The 13,648-nt window shown below is 30.5% G+C and overlaps 1 protein-coding gene across 6 annotated transcripts in view; it reads right to left on the minus strand.

Moving 5' to 3' along the window:
* Positions 1-13,648, minus strand: part of LOC128858087 (neurobeachin-like) — a 224,683-nt gene that overhangs the window by 108,863 nt on the left and 102,172 nt on the right. For all 6 annotated transcript variants that reach the window (XM_054094044.1, XM_054094043.1, XM_054094042.1 and 3 more), the window contains one exon: positions 7,484-7,697. In XM_054094044.1, coding sequence (XP_053950019.1) covers positions 7,484-7,697 — 214 coding nt within the window. The remainder of the gene's footprint in view (positions 1-7,483; positions 7,698-13,648) is intronic.

Genomic DNA, 13,648 nt, shown 5'->3' on the forward strand with positions numbered 1-13,648 from the left:
AAAAAATATTTTAGAAAATAATTGAAAAATTTTGATTTATCATTCAAGTTCGCCATGCGGATCGAATCTGCGATCAATGAAGTGATAGCCACACACAGATTCACTCACTTCAGCTTGGACCAGCTGAATTATAATAGTCAAACGCCACTTATGACTTATGATAAGCCCTACAGTACGTACCAAGACTACTTTCAGGTTTCAACTTGTGTTTTTGTCTATTCTTGAACGCAAAGGTCATCTGTGATGCAGTCAATACTGAAAAACTTAACGATTTATATTTATTTTTCCAGTCAACCAGGCTAAATTTATAAAGAACTTCCTTAAAAAGTGTATAGCTTCTAGAGAAGTCACCGTGTTTCGGAGGGAGAAATTAAGCGCCAATTTCTGACAATAAATATTTTATTTAAATTACACAATTTTATAATTTTTTTCTTTTCTTTTTTAACATGATGCTGAGCTTATTTCTTTAAGCTTTAAACACTCATTTTCCCAATAATCCATTTCAATGATAGCCAGGTATGTAAGTAAAGGAATTGTGATTTTAAAAAGCTTTCACGTGTAAGCTTATCTTTGCATTTATAATATCTTCCACCATTAGTGGCGGCATTATGGGTGCTCAACGCAGAAAAGGACAATCAACAAATACACGTGCCTTACGCCGAGCCAATGCGATTCAGCGGGTTCACGTGCTGCATTACAAATATGTACCTTTGAGGGTGTGTGAGTACTCGTAAGTGTAAAGAGTAAACACATCAACGCTCGCCAGCCACTTTAGCCAGCAAATATTTACGGATTGCCAGCGGAAATTGAATGCAGGGGCGAGATCTGCCTACATACATATAATAAGTATTAAGTAATGATAAAATACGAAAAATAAAATATTTATGAGATATGATACGTTCAACGAGAATGGAGTGGTGAACGAAAGCTTCGAACACTATAATAATTCGAATCTTACGAAACATTTTCAATAAATTTATTTACAGTTTTACAATTTTCCAATGAGCTATGCTGAACTTCAAAGCGCTACTAACGAGATTTGCGGCAAGAAAACTTTAATATATACGCAAATTTTCAAAACTACTAAATACTTTTTTGAAACCAAATTTTACACGTAACTACGAATATTTTACGATTTACTAATTTTACGTATAAAACAAATAATTTTGAAGAACACATTAAGGATATTTAATATTAATATATTATTTTCTTACTTGGAGAGCGAGCTTTCAAACTACATATGTAAGCGGGGATTTAATAAAATATGTTAGGCTTTATATTATAACTGCTTTTAGAAAAATGGTTCGAGTGAATTTTTGTGTTTCCTCTCGACGTAATAACTTATTTGGAACTCAGCGAAGAGATTTTCAAGAGCTTTCCATAAGTTTTTAGATTTAAGTACTACATTTGTATTTTATTTGATGTTGATTCCCAAACATTACAAAAAAAACTCACTTCAAATTTTTAGCTTAAATGTCAAGAACCCAAAAATATTCTCTTAAATGAATCAGTAAAATAATCTTAGTTTCTAAGTCTTCTTTTTTCGTTTCGGAAAATTGCTTCATTTTTAAATAAATTTAATTAAGTAAAAACATAAAAATATGTACGCAAAAAATAATTACGAAAATACAGTGAGTGTCACTGAAAATCGTACAGCAGTTGGTTTGCGATATTTTCAAAGTTGGCTGTTTGTTTTTGAAGAAATATAAAAAAAATATATATCGAGAAGTTTCCTAAACAATTTTAACAAAATCTTTTTCAAATAAAATTGTAAGCTTTTTACTCAACATTAAAAAAAAAAATGATATTTTTGAAAGAACTTTAAAATAAAAAAAAAATTTAAGTAAGGAAATGAAAAATTCAAAAATTATATTGTACTAAAAAATTAAAAAAAATCCTTTTTTAATGAAATTTCAAACATTTTAATCAAAACCTTTTAACAAAATTTTAAGGTTAAAAACAATTTTACTCAAATTTTTCGAAAGAATTTTAAAATAAAAAAAAATATAAATTAAGCAAATGAAAAGTTCAACAGTTATACTAAAATTTTAAAACATTAAAAAAAAATCCTTTTTAATGAAATTTCAAACAACAATTCAAGTAAGGAAATAAAAAATTCAAGAATTATACTAAAATTAAAAAAAATTATTTTCAAATGAAATTTCGAGCATTATAATCAAAACTTTTTAACACAATTTTAAGATTAAAAAAAATTTGGTTTCTTTCTAATTTTTTTCCATAAAATTTTAATACTACTATTTGCTAACCAAACCAAATTTCAACAAGATTAATTCTTTTTTAACTGGTATTTTTGTATGATATAATACGGCGCTAGTTTTGACTGGTTACTGCTAACAGTTTGGAGGCCATGTTAGTTCTCGCTGTCAATCTTGCAAAATATATTTTTTCCTTTAACTTGTAAAAAATAAAAAAAACTCCTAAATGAATTAAACTAATTTATAAAAATTGTACAATTGAAAAACAAAAAATTATAAAAATTTCCAAATTTTAGTGCATTCTTTAAATCAAGTTTCAAACACCTCAAAAATGAATTTGTTATATTATAAAATTTGAAAAATGAGTGTCAACGAAAATTTAACAACAATTTTTGTTATGATTTCTATGTTATATATGCTGTAAAGTATGTTGCAAGAAAAGCCCAGGAAATACTTCGAGAAATTTTCTTGCTTTTAATATTTTTTAATTAAATAATTTTTACTTACGAAAATTTTAATGAAATTCAAATATTTAAGAAAATATTCAATTTTTGTTTAATAATATATAAAATTTTTGTTTATTAAAATATAAAATTTTTGTTAATAAAATATAAAATTTTTGGATACTTTTTTATTAAATTTGAAATATTTTATTCCAAATTTTATTCCAAAATATAAAATTTTTGTTAATAAAATATAAAATTTTTGGATACTTTTTTATTAAATTTGAAATATTTTATTCCAAATTTTTGTTAAATAAAACAAACAATAAAAATTTGAAAATTCTAGGTCTATTAAACTTGTCAAATTTTTCGTGTATATAATTTTGAAGCGCGTACATACAAAAATTGTACGGCGCGAGTTTGAACTGGCTACTGATAACAGTTTGGAAGCTTTGGGTGTTTCGCTAACACTTTTTTCTTTAACTTGTAAAAAATAACGAAATTCCTCTAAAATAATTAATTAGTGAAATATATTAAAAATTCTTTTTTATAATTTTTTCAATTTTAATAATTTTTATTTAAGAAAATTTTAATGATATTTTTGTTTAAAGAAATGAGAAATTTTTAAAATAATATATACAATTTTTTTATTAATTTTTTTTTTTTAATTTGAAAAATTGTATTCAACATTTTTGTTAACTGAATCAATTGTCAACAATTGGAAAATTTTTAAACTTTTAGTTATATTAAATTTGTAAAAATTGCGGCGCATATAATTTGTAAGCTTATGTGGCGCAAATTTTAAGTGATTATTGCTCACTGTTTGGAAGCTATGTGAGTTTTCGTTAATATCCTTTTTTTTCAACTTAAAAGAAAATAATAATATAAATAATAAAATTTCTTTGAAAATAGTAATTTCCATTTTTCTTTAATATTTTAAAACTTCTAATAAATCATGTTTAAAAAAAACTTTAAAAATTTCAACTTTAAACACTTTTTATAATTAAAATTTCCAAAAATTTAGTAAGCCTTTTTTTATTAAATTTCAAAATTTTTAATAAATTTGTTTTCTGACAATTTTACAATTTTTTTACAACTTAGAAGAAAATAATATAAAATTCCTTCAAAAATATTAATTTCCATTTTTCTATACAATGTTAAACTTTTAATAAATAATAATAACAAAAAACAATTTTTTAAATAAAATTCCAAAAATATTGAATCATTTTAATAAAAAATGTTTAAAATTTTTTACCGAATTCAAAATACCGAAGGACAAAATTTCAAAAATTTAAAAATTTTTTTTTTAAATAAATTGAAAAATGTTTAGCAAATATTGTAATATTTTTAAGGCACACAATATTTGGGCTTTTTTAAGCTCAAGTTTGAAGTTGATATCGTCAACAATTTGGGAGTTAGGTGATAATTTTCGTAAATTTCTCTATAGAAATAAATATTACCTGAGAAGAAGCTCAGAGCCCCTCAGATATTATTATTTTATATACAATATTTGAGCTACATTTGATAAATAACCATCGAAGTGGGTGAAAACAAGAATTAAAAAAAAAAATATTATGTAAAAAAGGACTTTAGATTTTTTTTTTTTTTGGATGGAAAAAACATTTTATAAGGAAATAGAAATCTGAAAAGCTATAATTTTTGCAATGAAAGCCAAAGTTGCTTTCAAGTTACGATCAGCTCAATATCAAACCGAAAATTTGGTGAAAATAATATAAATAAATTTTTATTGCTCAAATAAATAAGAAAACTAACAAAGTCTAAGCTTAGATTGACAAAACAACCGTTAGTCGATTATTTTAAAGCTTATTTATTTTATTCAATATCTTTAAGTATGAAAGCTCTTAACTGCAGATATGAAAGCTTTTACACGCTTAAGTATGAAAGCTTTTGAACACTTAAGTATGAAAGCTCGCTCTTACATACAAAATTTTGCAACAAATAACTCGGAAGAATATTTTGATTTATTTCTTCACCTGATAGAACTGAGAGTTGGATAGTTAGCGGTGTTGTACGGATAAAGTTTGTTGTTTTTGTATCGCAAAACGCAGGTCGCGTGTTTTTCGGATTATTTTGGCCACAATTATAATTAATGTATAATACGAGTATGAAGGGTCACGATATAGACGTATTTTTGATTGTAAATAAATTTTAATAATTTTATTCAATTTTTTGTTTTGATTGTATCGAAAGCAGCCAGATGTTTATTATATAAAATGTTACGATGCACATGAAAGATGAAAGCGATAGTGAGTGCGGCAAATTTTGAGAAATCGAGTTTTGTTTGGCATTCAGAAGAAACAAAACAAAAAATATTTGAAATGCGAAAAAGAAAGAGATATCGTAAAAAAGAAAGAGTTCGATTAGTTATCGATTTGAGCAGCGCTATGTAGAAGAAAAGTTCAAAAGGTAGATATAATATAAAGGGGATTTATTTAGGATTTGCATATACAAATTTTGGAAACAAGTTTCGGTATACATACATAAATTTTCTCTGGCAAAAACAAACGAAAAACTGGTAGGCCAATAAACATCAAGGAATCCCATGCAAAACAGGGTAAAGAAAATTTGCAAAATTTCCATAGCCAAAAATAAGGCATAGGCATAACAACTAACTAAGGAATAACGTAGTATAAGACAGCGCATTTCCATTAAAGGGAAGTTACAAGGCAACACTAACACAAATAACGAAAAAAGATACTTTGGGGCACTTTCAGGGTCAGGGTTGAATGGGTAGAGTTAAAAAGAGGAGAGGCGAACGCCGGAATGGGTTGGGTCATAAAAAATATTCAAGCCAATACACAGCTAAGGCACAAATACATAAGAAAGTACAAACAAACTCAGCAGTGGCGCTGGGAAAAACGGAAATCGGGGGATAACATACAAATTTAGATACTTATGTACCTACATATAGGTATACATATGCATATACATACATACATATGCATATACTGCATAGATATGCATATACATGCATCCATATGCATATACATATATACATATGTCAATACCCTACAAGACAGCTGACTATTATATAAGCACTCATATACTATCAATATCACTATCCTCATCCAACTACACATTGTTCTAGCCATGGGAAAGTTCTGATAGTTTCCCCTTGTCGGTGTGATATTCTATCTCTCTTTTACCAATAGCAATTTCTTATAACTGAAAAATATATATACTATGCTCTAAACTACTCATTTTCGTCATCAAAAGGTAATCAGACTGAGGAGTTTCGTTAAATTGTTTTATTTAGAAATTATAAAGTTTATATTTGTTTTTTCACCAATTCGGTGTTTCATCTACGGAGATGCGAACTCACGAATTTTCAAGTCTTGGCCAAGCATTTACTCATTCGGCTATGGCGACTATAAAATAAAGATAGCTAAATTTCACACTAGTACTTTTCTCACTTACTTACTTTATTTCGTTAAAATTATTCAACACTGATGACAATAACCCCTCATTTTCGTTAAAAAGTAATCAGAATGAGGAGTTTCGTTAAAATGTTTTATTTAGAAATTATAAAATTTATATTTTATGGAGATCCGAACTAACGAATTTTCAAGTCTTAGCCAAGCATCTACACATTCGGCTATGGCGGCCCTACAGCAACAACAGCCAGATTTCGCACTAGAACTTTTTTCAGAACAGCCACATTATAAGCATATAAATGAGCTGCCTTGACATTTAAAGTACAGTAGATGTATTTTTCGCTCATATGAAATAGTTATTGGTAAAAGAGAGATAGAATTCACACCGAACAGGGGAAAAGAATATCAAATGAAATATTTGATTTCCCCATTAAAAAATGTTGTATATGCCATTCTGATAATGCGCATGTATTAGAGACTAATAAAATGCTTGTAAATGTGTTGGAATTTTTGTCAGAAGTGCTCAGCACTGTCTTGTAGGGTACATACATTCATACATACATTCATACATACATATATGTAACTAACTATTTTGTGGGGCGCAAGCAGTCGGTTATGCACATAAGAGAACCACTCACTAGCATAGTAAATACATACATATATAAATGCGGTTAATAAATAAATAAATACTATAATTAAGCCAAATTATGTTTACTTTTTTATACGGAAATCGCAAGGCCACGCTTAACTGTAGACATTTATAAAGACAATTTAAGTAAAAGAAAAACAAAAATAGAAAGAAAAAAAATTAAGTAAAAATATCTGTTATGTATAGAATTTGCTCCACAGCAAAACGAAAATTAATTAATAATTTTAAAGTAGATAAAATAAACACTTCATGCACTTTGATTATTCTCATTTGCTTTTTAAGACCTACTTAAAGCTATAAAATACAGTTGTTAAGTACAGTTATGTTATCTTTGCATACCTAAAATTACAGCAAAAGTTACAGCCAATTACGATTTATTTGCACGTCAAAAATTTATAGACACTTGAACAAGGCAATTTATACATAAATACGTACGTACAGACATCCATGCGTGCTATGCGCACGCAAGTTAAGGCGCATAGCAAATACGTAACGTTATATGTACTTAAATATCTAAACACATACATACTTGCATATGCATATTTACTTATAAGTGTACATGTGTATGCGCATAAGTAAGATTTTACGTTTCACTCGAATATAAAAAAATTATAGCCACACCCACGCACATCTTACAGCAGCGTATACAAATGTACATATTTATGCATGCATACATACATACACAATTTCGTATATACATACATACAATATATATATATAGGATAAGTATAACTTAAGATTTCTTCACTTGCATTTAATTGGAGAATTCGCAAAACTCACCTGCTTCAGCAATAAATCACTATTCGCCGACAGACATGTCACCAAATATTTGGTTAAATTCAAGAATGAACCCAAAACTTCTAGAGTTAAATGTTCGCGTGACGAGCGTTGCAACATAAACGAAATGACTAGGAATCCACGATTCTGTATCATATGTTGTTGTACGGTTTGTGACGTCTCAACCAATTCACAAATGAAACCCAAAAGTTTCGAACTGCAAGGAGAGAAAAGAGAGATAAGTGAAAATATGAAAAAGTTGAAAGTGATTGTAAAGAATAAAAAAACGAATACAGAGAAAAAGATGGAAAAGTAAAATAACCAAATTTTTCACTTGTATGAAGGTGAAAAAAAAATCCGTTTACAACTGAATGCAGTATGAGCATAGATGGTTAGACCTTTGACGATAAAGAGCTACACGCGAAACATGAAAAAAATCACACTGTAGGGACGCTGAAATAAAACATAAAAATGACGAGACACGAGAACTTAATTTAATCGATTACGGATTTGTGAACCGTTTTTCAGGATCAAGTCATTTTTTCAAAGTAAAGGGTGATCAGCTTAGAGGTATCAGAATTTAAATTCAAATAAAACAACGAGAATTGAATTTGATTGGGCAATTTTTATTACTTTTGAGTAGAACCATTCATGGCACTTATTTTTTTAAAATAGCCCCTATCAAATGTTGAGCGCAACTGCGCCGTAATTCGGCCATCCATAAACACCAATTTTGAATAACTTGCTCTGTAGGACCTCGGTAGGTAGCTCGCGAATAACTTTAGTAACTGGAAGCCACCAATGTCTCAATCGAAGCTGATTGATCCACAAAGTATTTAGACTTTATATACCCCACAAATAAAAGTACACTGCTCCGAGACGAGAGATTATTTGCTCACTGCAATGACGACGCAGTAAATTCATTGTTACGCGGACGATTTATCGTTTACTAACCTTAACCCGCGGCCCCGCTCGCGTAGGTGTAATTTTAAGGGGTTTAGGATATGTATATAAAAGAATTACAAACAATAATTTCATAGAAAATATTTTTTTATTAATAACCATAATATTACAATACCCGGCATCCGTTGCTATGCCTCGTTGAATAAAATCAAAACAACCAATCAGAAAAATATCAAGCAAAACTATTTTTATTAATTTTCTATATCAAACCGTTTTTGAACTTTGCATTTGGGTTATAATTGAACAGCTTATGCGGAATATGAAGTCTAGAGAGTGCTATAAATAGTGGGAAATAGGAAAAACTAAAATTTTTTAGATTAAATTTAAGCAAATATTCGATTATTAGTGACGAATGAGAGTGGTGGCGCGGCCTGAGGGTTGTGGGAAGGGAGTTCCATCATAAAAACATGCCTATAACCTTCATTGGGTGAAAATATGAATGTACACAAATTTTTACGTCATTTGGTGTTGTCGTTTCGTAGTGATGCGCGGACAACGTACGGACATTCACCTTTATAGTATAGATTTTTGAATGAAAAAAGTCGCAGTCTTTTTTTAAATTATGATTTTTCCTAAACTCCACGCCAAATTTTGGCACTTTTTGACCTATTTCTGCCAAATTTTCGTATACAAATTTTTCGTATTTTTTATTTGGAATAAATGCAATGTCATGCCTTGGCTACAAAACTCGGAACTTGGAAATTCATTTATTTTCATTTTTACTTCCCAGATCGATGAACAGGATTCCGCATGCATAGAGTCAATTCTCTTCGCAGCGAAGCGACCTTCGCATGTTTTTAGGGTTTGACAAAGCTTTTCGCCGGTTTCGATTGCCGGTTGCTTGAGCGACAGTGCCAGCTTAAAGTCGAAATATTCGAGAAAATACGCTGATACAGAAACACGGAAAACAAAAATCGATTTGTAAATATAAATAATTTTTTAAAATGAAAAATAAAATAAATAATTGGCGCATAAACTTCTGTTAGGTGCTCGGCCGAGCTTCGCCTCCTATTTGTTGTGCGCATCTTGATTTTGTTCCACAAATTGAGGCATCTACAGTTTTATGCCGACTCCAAATGGCAGATGGTTTTTGATGAGGAGAAATACACTCGAAGGTTTGCAATTGTCTGCAGAGGGGCGACCGCTATTAAAGGGTGGCTAAGTTTCAAGGGCCGGTGTTGATTTTTAATAAAATAGAAGTTTTTTACGAAATTATTGTCATTTCTCTTTATTATGATAATATTGGTATAGCTCAATTACGTATAAAACAAAATATCGCCCAAATGGCCGCCGGGGCCTCGGTGGCACACCTCCATCCGATGGTCCAAATTTTCGATGACGCTGAGGCATAATTGAGGTTCTATGCCGTTAATGTGCCGAATTATTTCATCCTTTAGCTCTTGAATTGTTGCTGGCTTATCGACGTACACCTTTTCTTTGAAATCATCCCAAAGAAAGAAGTCCAACGGTGTCGTTGACGTTTAGGTGGGGTTCACATTCAACATCGGCCCTTGAAATTTAACCACCCTTTAGAAAAACTTTCTCTATCATTTGATGTTTTATGGTCGCAGATTCGAGCCCAATGATAGTTACGGCTGAACCTATTCGGCCATGGCGGCCGCCAAGAAATCATCTGGTAAATGATCTGGACAAAAGTATTTAATAATTTTATCAACGGAATTCGATTTCGGATGCTATTTTTGGTTTTTTTTTGGGAAGGTAGGTTTCCAGAAACCTTGAATAACTCGGCCAAATCTCGACCGATATAGACGTCTAAGGTATCCTCCCCATTAATATTTTCTCATTTATTATTATTTGTCCTAAAGTTTGATAAAATTGAAAATTTTTTAAGCAGTTCTATGCAGACCTTTTACGTTTAACCTTTATATTCTGCAAAGTTTTCGGATTTTTGAAACAAATTTAAAAAAAATTGTTTTTTTTTTTCAAACAAATTACATAATTCTTTTTTTTTAATAAAGGATGTTTTTTAAGCTGCATGAGAAATACCGATATCGATAGCTATGGTTTGGCATCCGAGAATGGCAAACTGTGTTCACATTTCTGTTTGGTAAGGTTCGGCAAGTCATCATGAATAAATGTTTAACGCTGAAACAACGCTTTCAAATTGTGGAAATTTACTTTAAAAACAATAAATTAGTTCGCGAAGTTTATGCAGCGAAGTGTTGAAGAAGACGCCGAAATGTCGATTCGCCAATGTTCTCAACTTGTTGGCATTTATCCTTCGACTAAATGGAAAATTTTATGTAAGGATTTAGATTTTCGTACCTACAAAACCAGTACAAGATTTGAAGCCAAATGACTATCGTTTGCCTCGCATTTTTACTGATTAGGCTCATTTAGATTTATTATTCCGATTTACTCAAAAAAGTAGTCAAGAATTGTACTGATCGAATGGACCATGTCGACTCCTAGCTTCAGCGGCCATATGCCGGGTAGCATAATGAAAAACTAAATGCCATGAAAATATCTACTAGACGATAATAAAAAAATGTATTCCAACAATATTGCTGTTTTGTATTATCATTTAAAGTTTTTAAGCCTTTAAAAATATCCGCTATATTTCATCTATTACAAAAATCACATAAATCCAAGTTCCAAACTTTATGCAAAATTTGTAAACATTTAATTCAATTTCAATCAAAATTTCATATATTTTGTTTATAATTTTTCGAAAATTTTTGGGTACGCAGACTCAGGATTTATTTATTTAACTACTAACTAAAATAACTATAATAACTAATTGCTAAATTTTATTTCTTTGGCGATGCTACGCATCTGCTCCATATAACAAGCGCACTTTTTTATGGAGAAAATTCGCAGCACCGTGAGAGAAAAAATTATTAAAAATAAACGAAAATTTTGAGACTTGCATTTTGTGATACTAAATTTAATAGGGTATAAAAGTGTGTACTCAAATTTAACTTAGAAATTCTATTTAAATAGAAAATGATGAAAATTTTTCGAAATTTTAAAAATATTGTAGAAATGTTGAAACTTGGTTTAATGTGGCTTTTGTTATAGAATGAAGCATATTTCTAAAAAATAATTAAAATTAATTGACAAATAAATAGGTAGTTGAGAATGGTGATTATGTGGTGCTTTTATAGGATACTTATTGTACATATGCCAACTGAAAACTAAGTCGTATCTGTGGTTGTCTTAGAAGTCGAACTATGCAATAATTCGCAAATACCGGAAAAATATAAAATACCTTTTAAGTAATACTTTGTAGTAGCATTATTATGTAATATATTAAAATATATTCTTGTAACGCTCTCATCAACTATAATGAAATTAGAAAATGCATTCATAATAGGAAAACTGTTTATAATGCCCGCATATTTCCTTTCCCTATTGCGACTTTCTTTGGTGAACTTACGTGCATTAAATCGGTATGTAGATGAAATAAGCAGCATCACTAAATTCTCTACAGTAAAAACTTTTTGTGCATTCACAACGCCTTCTTTGATTGTGTGTGGCATGCATTCTAGACGTGCGTAAATTCCAAAAGCCTTAGAAATACCTGCACTGACTATATTTCTAAATTTTCATATATGCAAATATTACATAGATATGCATATAAAGGAAAATGTGTATGTGAAAAATAGTAAAGATGCTGAAATGAACTAAAAAAGAAATAAAATATTTTGCAGAATAGAATTCTAAGGAATTCTATGGTGCTTACTTATAACTTTTCTCTTCAAACTTCATTTTCATATCTACTATTTACGGAACAATAAATTTCTTGGAAGTTGACAACTTTGCAGTATAGAGAAGGAAGAAAGAAGGAGTCTTTTTCAGAATGACATAATTGTATTGTACGTTGGAGGCCACCGTAGCCGAATGGGTTGGCGCGTGAATACCACTTGTAAATACGTAGATTCGAATCTCCATGCATGACATATCAAAATTATTTAAAAAAGAGCTTTCTAATAGCAGTCGCCCCCCGGCAGGCATTGGCAAACCTCCGCGTGTAGCTCTGCCATGAAAAAGCTCCTCATAAACAACCATTTGCCATTCGCTATCGGCTTAAAACTGTAGGTTCCTCTATTTGTGGAACAACATCAATTCTAGAGATTTTTAAAATTGGCCATACTTTTCATTTTGTAGTAATGTTCCATGAGGAGTATTTGCGAAGACTATTTTCTGGAAGCTCATGCACTGACTAACAGAAATAACAGACATTAATACAGAAATTGGATTCAAAATGTGACGGCGCTGTACAAAAAGTATGCGGAGTATTTGACAAAGGAACTTTTAGTGAACGAGGAGCTAAAAATGTATGCAGGCTATTTCGATTGGCGATGACACATTTGAAGATAGGAATTAAATGCTTAGAGTAAGGCCGCATAATTGGAGAAACATCAAATCATAGAAAACGTTGTTTATAATAGCGGCTGCCCCTTGGCAGTCAATTGCAATATTTTGAGTATATTTCTGCCTTAAGAAGCGCCTCATAAAAACCCATCTGCTGTTTGGTGGCAGCATAAACCCAAAAAACCACCATATGGGACCATCCATTTGTGGAATGAATAATCAAGACGCACACCACAAATAGGAGCTAGAGCTCGGAACCAAATGTTCATGCCACCAAGGTTATGTTCTACATTTTGTAGAACAAGCTCGGATAATAAAATTGAGTGAAACCATTACACAACGTAGTTAAGGCATTTAGTCATTAGTCAGCGGGTAGTCAATACAACTTTCTCAAGTCTTGAAAAAAGTCCCATCGAGTGGGTCTTACGGTAAAAGAGGGCAAGAAAGTTACCTTGTGCCAACAACCAAAAAGTCTACGCGTCAAAAAAATATCGGGAAGTGTTCATTTAAAAGCGCGAGTTAGGTCCAAATTTTTTGCTGGATTGTTGGTACAACTGTCCCCTATAGTGTCGCAGATTGTGAGCGTTGTTTTTGGCATTTAATTATATCAGTCAACCGCAGGTATGCTCTGTGATTTTCACTACGTATAAAAATATCGAACAAAGAATTTGTCTTAAGGGGGAAGTCTACTGTGAATTTTTCAAAAAATCGATTTTTTTTTTATTAATATAGCTTAAAAAATACTTTGAACCCTCTTAAATAAGGTACAATATGTGTTACAGCTGGCTAAATTTTTCTTCGTTGAAATTTCGATCTTTTCCCGAAGCGCTCCAAAGCTTTAAACGCTGAAAACTGAAACTTTAAACG

The sequence above is a fragment of the Anastrepha ludens genome, chromosome 3, assembly GCF_028408465.1.
Source record: "Anastrepha ludens isolate Willacy chromosome 3, idAnaLude1.1, whole genome shotgun sequence".
Classification (NCBI taxonomy): Eukaryota; Metazoa; Arthropoda; class Insecta; order Diptera; family Tephritidae; genus Anastrepha; species Anastrepha ludens.